The following is a 9,010-nucleotide window of genomic DNA, read 5'->3' as shown; positions in this document are numbered from 1 at the left end:
AACTGGGCAGAAACTGGGCAGGAGCTGGGCAGGGCGGGAGTGGCCGGACAGGATTTTCCAGCTCCCGGTGACCTCCTGGTGGCCATGCCCGGGGCTCCCGGTGACCTCCTGGCCCCGGTGGCCCTGCCCCAGCTCTCGGTGACCTCCCGGTGGCCCTGCCCGGCCTCCCGGTGACGTCCCCACCCCGGTGTCCCGGTGACGTCCCTCCCCGCTGTCCCCGGTAATGTCCCCACCCCGGTGTCCCCGGGGACATTCCTACCCTGGTGTCCCTGGTAACGTCCCCACCCCGCTGTCCCCGGTGACATTCCCGCCCCAGTGTCCCCAGTAACGTCCCCACCCCGGTGTCCCTGTGACATTCCCGCCCCAGTGTCCCGGTGACGTCCCCACCCCGGTGTCCCGGTGACATTCCCGCCCCGGTGTCCCGGTGACGTCCCCAGCCCGCTGTCCCCGGTAATGTCCCCGCCCCGGTGTCCCGGTGACATTCCCGCCCCGGTGTCCCCGCAGCCGCGCTGGCCGCAGCCCAGGTGACCTCGGAGGACCAGGAAGTGCCGGAGCACAAACGTGAGTGTCCCCGGTGTCCCCGTGGTGTCACCACCCCGAACCCGGCAGGGGGGGCTCCACCCAGGGAGGTTTGGGGGGGTCGGTTTGGGGCCAGCCTGGTTTGGGTGGTCCCGGTTTGGGTGGTCCCAGAACCGATCCTGGTTCTGACAGAGCGGAGTTTGGGCTGAGCCCGGTTCTGGCTGAGCCGGGTTCTGGCTGAGCCCGGTTCTGGCTGAGCCCATTCCTGGTCCTGGTTCTGGCCGAGCCCAGTCCTGGTTCTGTCTGACCCGGTCCCGGTTCTGTCTGACCCCAGTTCTGTCTGACCCGGTTCTGGTTCTGTTCTGAGCCGGTTCTGAGCCGGTTCTGTCTGACCCGGTTCTGTCTGACCCGATTCCGGTTCTGTCTGACCCGGTCCTGTTCTGACCCGGTTCTGTCTGACCCGGTTCTGACCTGGTTCTGTCTGCCCTGCTCCCGTTCTGCCCCGGTTCTGTCTGACCCGGTTCTGACCTGGTTCTGTCTGCCCTGCTCCCGTTCTGCCCCGGTTCTGTCTGACCCTGGCTCTGTCTGACCTGGCTCTGTCTGAGCCGGTTCTGTCTGAGCCAGTTCTGCCCCGCTCCCGTTCTGACCTGGTTCTGCCCCGGTTCTGTCTGACCCATTCCCGTTCTGACCTGTCCCGTTCTGACCCGGTTCTGCCCCGGTTCTGTCTGACCCATTCCTGTTCTGACCTGTCCCGTTTGACCCGGTTCTGCCCCGGTTCTTTCTGACCCGGTTCTGTCTGACCCGGTTCTGGCCCGGTTCTGTCTGACCCTGGCTCTGTCTGACCTGGCTCTGTCTGAGCCGCTTCTGTCTGAGCCAGTTCTGCCCCGCTCCCGTTCTGACCTGGTTCTGCCCCGGTTCTGTCTGACCCATTCCCGTTCTGACCTGTCCCGTTCTGACCCGGTTCTGCCCCGGTTCTTTCTGACCCGGTTCTGTCTGCCCCGCTCCCGTTCTGCCCCGGTTCTGACCCGGTTCTGACCCGGTTCTGCCCTGGTTCTGCCCCGCTCCCGTTCTGCCCCGGTTCTGCCCCGATTCTGACCCGATTCTGACCCGGTTCTGCCCCGCTCCCGTTCCGCCCCAGCCGTGGAGATTCGCTGCGCCGCGTTCCGCTCCAGCTCCGGCAGCGCCCGCATCGAGTGGAAGTTCCAGAGGGGCTCGTCCCTGGCACTGATCTACTACGGGGGGGAGCTCACGGGTACGGGGACACGGGGGGACAGCGGGGGACAGCGGGGACACTGGGGACATCAGGGGACACTGGGGACAGCAGGGACATTGGGGACATCAGGGGATACTGGTGGCATTAGGGACAGCGAGGACATTGGGGATACTGGGGACACTGGGGGCAGCAGGGACATTGGGGGACACCACAGGGCTCTGTAGGGACATCAGAGAGGCCCTGAGCCCGTGGGGACACTGGGGGGGGGTCACTGTGGGGCCATGGGGGTGTCCCCGTGCTGTCCCCCGGTGTCCCAGCTCGGTGTCCCCCAGAGCCGTACCGGGGGGTCACTGTGGGGCCATGGGGGTGTCCCCGTGCTGTCCCCGGTGTCCCAGCTCGGTGTCCCCCAGAGCCGTACCGGGACCGTGTCCAGTTCTCGCCCACGTCCATCCGGTTCCAGTCGGTGACGCGCGAGGACAGCGGGAAGTACATCTGCGAGGTGGTGGGGGATGGCAGCCACATCGCCAAGTCCGAGGTCAACCTCATCGTCCAGGGTGAGGCCACCGTGTCCCCAACCCCGGCCTTGTCCCCTGTCCCCAGCCCCGGCCTTGTCCCCTGTCCCCAGCCCCAGCCTTGTCCCCTGTCCCCAGCCCCAGCCTTGTCCCCTGTCCCCAGCCCCGGCCTTGTCCCCTGTCCCCAGCCCTGGCCTTGTCTCCATCCCTGGGGTGGCTCTGTGTGGTGCTGGTCACTGTCCCTGCCATTGTCACGGTGACTCCGGGCAGTGCTGTCACTGCTCCTGTCCCTGTCCCCATGGTGACTCTCCGCGGTGCCATCACTTTCCCTGTCCCTGTGGTGACTCCAGGCAGTGCCATGACTGTCCCTGTCCCATGTCACGGTGACTCTGGGCAGTGCCATCACCATCCCTGTCCCCGTGGTGACTCTGGGCGGTGCCATCCCTGTCCCTGTCCCCGTGGTGACTCTGGGCGGTGCCATCACCGTCCCTGTCCCTGGGATGACTCCGGGTAGTGCTGTCACCGTCCCTGGGGTCACTCTGGGCAGTGCCATCACCGTCCCTGTCCCCGTGGTGACTCCGGGCGGTGCCGTCCCTGTCCCCGCAGTGCCCCCGGGGAAGCCGCTGGCACACGTGCCCAGCTCTGCCACGGTGGGCGCGCGGGTGGTGCCATCCCCGTCCCTGTCCCCGTGGTGACTCCAGGCAGTGCCATCACCGTCCCTGTCCCATGTCTGGGTGTCTCTGGGCAGTGCCATCACTGTCCCTGTCCCTGTCCCTGTGGTGACTCCGGGTGGTGCTGTCACCATCCCCACGGTGACTCTGGGCGGTGCCATCCCTGTCCCTGTCCCCGCAGTGCCCCCGGGGAAGCCGCTGGCACACGTGCCCAGCTCTGCCACGGTGGGCGCGCGGGCGGTGCTGCGCTGCTCCGAGGCGCAGGGCTCGCCGCCCCCCACCTTCCGCTGGTACAAGGACGGCACCGAGCTGCCCCAGGACCCCAAATCCAGCCCCGCCTTCCGCAACTCCTCCTACAGCCTGGACCCGCGCTCGGGGGAGCTGGTCAGTGCCGGGGCAGGCGTGCCCCTCTCCCTCTCCCTCTCCCTCTCCCTCTCCCTCTCCCTCTCCGCTCGGGGGAGCTGGTCAGTGCCGGGGCAGGCGTGCCCCTCTCCCTCTCCCTCTCCCTCTCCCTCTCCCTCTCCCTCTTCCTCTCGTCTTTTCCTGCCCTTTTCCCTGTTTTCCTGCTCCTTTCCCTGCCTTTCACCGTCCTTTTCCCTCTTTTCCTGTCCTTTTCCCTCTTTTCCTGCCCCTTTTCCCTGTTCTTCTCTCCCTTTTCCTGTCCTTTTCCCTTTCTCCCTTTCCCTCTTTTCCTGTCCTTTTCCCTCTTTTCCTGCTCCTTTTCCCTGTTCTCCTCTCCCTTTTCCTGTCCTTTTCCCTGTTTTCCTCTCCCTTTCCCCCTTTTCCTGCTCCTTTCCCTGTGTTCGTGCCCCTTTCCTGCCCTTCACCCTCCCTTTCCACCTTTTCCCGCCCTTTTCCCTGTTTTCCTCTCCCTTTCCCCCTTTTCCTGCCCTTTCCCTCTTTTCCTGCCCTTTGCCCTCTTTTCCTGCCCCTTTTCCCTCTTTCCCTGCTCCTTTTCCCTGTTTTCCTCCCTTTTTCCTGTTCCTTTCCCCTTCCTTTTTTCCTGCCCCTCTCCCTTTCTCTCTTTCCCTCTTTTCCTGCCCTTTTCCCTGTTTTCCTCTCCTTTTCCCTGTTTTCCTCTCCCTTTCCCTCTTTTCCTGTCCTTTTCCCTCTTTCCCTGCTCCTTTTCCCTGTTTTCCTCTACCTTTCCCCCTTTTCCTGCCCCTTTCCCTGCTCCTTTTCCCTATTTTCCTCCCTTTTTCCTGTCCCTTTCCCCTCCCCTTTTTCCTGCCCCTCTCCCTTTCTCTCTTTCCTTATTTTCCTGCCCTTTATCCCTGTTTTCCTCTCCCTTTCCCCCATTTCTTGCCCTTTTTCCCTGTTTTCCTCTCCCTTTCCCTCTTTCCCTGTCCTTTTCCTTGTTTTCCTCCCCTTCTCCTGTCCCTTTTCCCTGCTTTCCTCTCTTCCTCCCTTTTCCCCCGTTATCCTCTAATTTTCTCATTTTCCTGCCCTCATTTCTCCCCTTTTCCCCCTCCACTCCCCCTTCATTTCCCTCTCATTTTCCCCCCATTTTCTCCTCATTTCCCCCATTTTCCTCCCCATTTTTCCCCCTGCTTTTCCCCCCTTTTATCCCTGTTTTTTTTCCCTATTCCCTCCATTTCCCATTTTTCCCCCATTTCCCCTTGTTTTCCCCCCGGGCGGTGCCATCCCTGTCCCTGTCCCCGCAGTGCCCCCGGGGAAGCCGCTGGCACACGTGCCCAGCTCTGCCACGGTGGGCGCGCGGGCGGTGCTGCGCTGCTCCGAGGCGCAGGGCTCGCCGCCCCCCACCTTCCGCTGGTACAAGGACGGCACCGAGCTGCCCCAGGACCCCAAATCCAGCCCCGCCTTCCGCAACTCCTCCTACAGCCTGGACCCGCGCTCGGGGGAGCTGGTCAGTGCCGGGGCAGGCGTGCCCCTCTCCCTCTCCCTCTCCCTCTTCCTCTCGTCTTTTCCTGCCCTTTTCCCTGTTTTCCTGTCCTTTTCCCTCTTTTCCTGCCCCTTTTCCCTGTTCTTCTCTCCCTTTTCCTGTCCTTTTCCCTTTTTTCCTCTCCCTTTCCCCCTTTTCCTGCTCCTTTCCCTGTGTTCGTGCCCCTTTCCTGCCCTTCACCCTCTCTTTCCCCCTTTTCCTGCCCTTTTCCCTGTTTTCCTCTCCCTTTCCCCCTTTTCCTGCCCTTTCCCTCTTTTCCTGCCCTTTGCCCTCTTTTCCTGCCCCTTTTCCCTCTTTCCCTGCTCCTTTTCCCTGTTTTCCTCCCTTTTTCCTGTTCCTTTCCCCTTCCTTTTTTCCTGCCCCTCTCCCTTTCTCTCTTTCCTTATTTTCCTGCCCTTTATCCCTGTTTTCCTCTCCCTTTCCCCCTTTTCCTGCCCTTTTCCTGCCCTTTTCCCTATTTTCCTCCCTTTTTCCTGTCCCTTTCCCCTCCCCTTTTTCCTGCCCCTCTCCCTTTCTCTCTTTCCTTATTTTCCTGCCCTTTATCCCTGTTTTCCTCTCCCTTTCCCCCATTTCTTGCCCTTTTTCCCTGTTTTCCTCTCCCTTTCCCTCTTTCCCTCTTTTCCTGCCCTTTTTCCCTGTTTTCCTCTCCCTTTCCCTCTTTCCCTGTCCTTTTCCTTGTTTTCCTCCCCTTCTCCTGTCCCTTTTCCCTGCTTTCCTCTCTTCCTCCCTTTTCCCCCGTCATCCTCTAATTCTCTCATTTTCCTGCCCTCATTTCTCCCCTTTCCCCCCTCCACTCCCCCTTCATTTCCCTCTCATTTTCCCCCCATTTTCTCCTCATTTCCCCCATTTTCCTCCCCATTTTTCCCCCTGCTTTTCCCCCCTTTTATCCCTGTTTTTTTTCCCTATTCCCTCCATTTCCCATTATCCCTGTTTTCCTCTTTGTTTTCCCCCCATTTTCCCCCATTTCTCCCCATTTTCCCCCATTTTCTCCCCATTTCCCCCCCTTTCTCCCCCATTTTCCCCCCTTTTCACCATTTTTCCCCATTTTTCCCTGACCCCTGCCCCGTTCCAGGTCTTTGAGCCCGTGGGGGGCTGGGACACGGGCGATTATCACTGCGAGGCCTCCAACAACGTGGGCACCCCCCAGAAATCCGACGTCTTCCGCATGGAAGCCAGTGAGGAGCGATCCCGATCCCGATCCAAATCCCCATCCCAATCCCCGTCCTGATCCCAATCCCAATCCTGATCCTGATCCTAATCTCCATCCCGATCCCCATCCTCATCCCAATCCTGATTCTGATCCCAATCCCAGTCCCCATCCCAATCCCAATCCTGATCCTGCTCCTAATTCCCATCCCGATCCCCATCCCAATCCTGATTCTGATCCCAGACCCAATTCCCATCTTGATTCCAATCCTGATCCCCATCCCAATCCCCATCCTCATCCCAATCCTGATTCTGATCCCAATCCTAATCCCCATCCTAATCCTGATCCTAATCCCATTCCCAATCCCCATCCCAATCCCCATCCTCATCCTGATCCACCCTGATCCCGTGGGATCTCTCCAGTCCCTCCTGATCCCCATGGATCCCCCCGATCCCATGGGATCCCCCTGGATCCCCATATCCCAGTGGATCCCCCTGATCCTGTTGGATCCCCCCCAGTCCCGTGGGATGCCCCTGATCCCCCCGATCCCTTGGATCCCCCTGATCCCATGGGATCTCCCCCAATCCCTTTGGATCCCCCCGATCCCCTTGGATCTCCCCAATCCCCTTGGATCCCCCAGATCCCATGGGATCCCCCTGATCCCCTTGGATCACCCCAATCCCGTGGGATCCCCCCAATGCCCTTGGATCCCCTGATCCCATTGGATCCCCCGATACTGTGGGATCCCCTTGAATCCCCCAATCCTGTTGGATCCCCCCCAGATCCCTTGATACTGTGGGATCCCCTTGAATCCCCCAGTCCCCTTGGATCCCCCGATCCCGTGGGATCCCCCCCAATCCCATTGGATCCCCCCAAGCCTGTGGGATCCCCTTGGATCCCCCTGATCCCTGTGGATTCCCCAATCCTGTGGGATCCCCGATCCTGGTCTGGGGGGACTGGGAATGGAACTGGGGCGACTGGGAATGAACTGGGGGGTACTGGGATGGACTGGGGGGGACTGGGAGGGACTGGGAATGGCCCCTGTCCCTGGGGATGTCCCCACGTCCCAGTCCCCGTGTCCCAGTCACGTCCCCCCCGTGTCCCCTCCCCTCCCTGATCCCCGTTTTTCCTCTTTTTTCCAGAAAAAACAGAGTGAGTGACACCAGAGCCACCTCCTCCTCCTCCTGGGTGACCCCACCCCCCCCCCGGTGTCACCTCGGTGTCACCCCGGTGTCACCCCTGTCCCTGGGGTGTCCCCTCGGTGGGGACAGAGGGGACACAGCGGGGTGGCACTTCCCAAAAATCCCGATTTTCCCGCAGTGCCGGCGGGAAGAAGGTGATTTACAGCCAGCCCTCACGGCGCAGCGAGGTGAGGACGCGGGGACACCGCGGGGACACCGCGGGGACACCGGGACCTGCCACCGCCCTGGCGGCGACACCCCAGAGGCAGAGGGACACCCCGGTGTCCCTTGGCAGGAGGGTCCTGGGGGGGGATGGTGTCACCCGTGGTGTCCCCATGGATGTCACCATGTCCCCAGTGATGTCCCCAGTGATGTCACCATGTCCCCAGTGATGTCACCATGTCCCTATTAATGTCCCCGGTGTCCCTGGGGGTGGTGCTGGAGGGAGGGGGCTCCCTGTCCCCATTGATGTCCCCATTGATGTCCCATTGTCCCCTCTGATGTCCCTTTTAGTGCCCCTGTGTCCCCAGTGGTGTCCCTCTGTTCCCCACTGATGTCCCTGTTAATGTCCCGTTATTGTCCCTGATGTCCCCATTGATGTCCCATCACTGTCCCTGTCCCCATGGATGTCCCCATCAATGTCCCCATGGCTGTCCCCATGTCTCCATGTCCCCATCAATGTCCCAGTGTCCCCACTGATGTCCCCATGGCTGTCCCCATCGATGTCTCCATGTCCCCATGGCTGTCCCCATGTTCCCATCAATGTCTCCATGGACGTCCCTGTCCCCATCAATGTCCCCGTGTCCCCATGGCTGTCCCCATCAATGTCCTCATGTCCTCATCAATGTCCCCATGTCCCCACTGATGTCCCCATGGCTGTCCCCATGTCCTCATCAATGTCCTCATGTCCCCATGGCTGTCCCCATCAATGTCCCCATGTCCTCATCAATGTTCCCATGGCTGTCCCCATGTCCCCATGGCTGTCCCCATCGATGTCCTCGTGTCCCCACTGATGTCCCCATGGCTGTCCCCTTGGCTGTCCCCATCGATGTCCCTGTGTCCCCGTCCCTGTCCCCACTGATGTCCCCATGCCTGTCCCCGTGTCCCCATGGCTGTCCCCATGTCCTCATCAATGTCCCCACTGATGGCCCCATGGCTGTCCCCGTGTCCCCGCAGGGCGAGTTCAAGCAAACCTCCTCGTTCCTGGTGTGAAGCCGTCCCCGCCACCCCTGGACACTTTCTCCCAATTCCCGCGGGATTTTGGGAATTCTCGCGGGATTTTGGGATGTTCCGCAGGATTTTTGGAATTCTGCAGGATTTGGGGAATTCCTGAAGGATTTTTGGGAATTCCCGCCGGATTTTTGGAATTCCTGCAGGATTTTGGGAATTCCCGCAGGGTTTTTGTAATTCCCGCGGGATTTTTGGGAATTCCCGCGGGATTTTTGGGAATTCCCGCGGGATTTTTGGGAATTCCCGCGGGATTTTCTCCGCGGTTTTTTAAAGCCTCACCGGTGCCTTCGCCGCCGCTGCCTCTGGAACCTGGGGGGGGTCCCCGTGTCCCCTCTTTGTGCCCTCTTGTCCCCCCCATCGTCCCCTCCCATTCCCCCCTTGTCCCCCTTTTTGTCCCCTTTGTCCCCCCCCGTCCCCTCTCTGTCCCCCGGGGGGGCTCTGGGAGGGGGCGGGGCTGGTGCCACCACCTGGGGACACCAGCAGTGTCCCACTGGTCCCAGTGGCCCCCCTGTACTGGGAGCGTGGGGGGGGTACTGGAAATAAACCTGTGTCCTTTACCTGGACTGGTGACACTGGGGGGGACACTGGGGACATTGGGGAGGACCTGGGGACATTGGGGGTGACACTGGGGGCC

At 61.2% G+C, this 9,010-nt stretch overlaps 1 protein-coding gene across 1 annotated transcript; it reads left to right on the top strand.

The window, feature by feature from the left end:
* Positions 1-504: 504 nt before the first annotated feature.
* On the top strand, positions 505-8,927 carry F11R (F11 receptor; the record flags this gene model as incomplete). The annotated part of the gene is made up of 8 exons (XM_041410500.1): positions 505-561; positions 1,658-1,771; positions 2,143-2,286; positions 3,097-3,299; positions 5,891-5,993; positions 7,108-7,117; positions 7,163-7,334; positions 8,323-8,927. Coding segments are annotated over 8 exons (839 nt in total), but the record flags the coding sequence as incomplete, so codon positions are not given.
* Positions 8,928-9,010: the final 83 nt, after the last annotated feature.

The sequence above is a fragment of the Onychostruthus taczanowskii genome, unplaced genomic scaffold, assembly GCF_017590055.1.
Source record: "Onychostruthus taczanowskii isolate IOZ18803 unplaced genomic scaffold, ASM1759005v1 scaffold320, whole genome shotgun sequence".
NCBI classification, from domain to species: Eukaryota; Metazoa; Chordata; class Aves; order Passeriformes; family Passeridae; genus Onychostruthus; species Onychostruthus taczanowskii.
The sequence above is the reverse complement of the archived record's forward strand: the minus strand, read 5'-3'. Positions and strand labels throughout refer to the sequence as shown.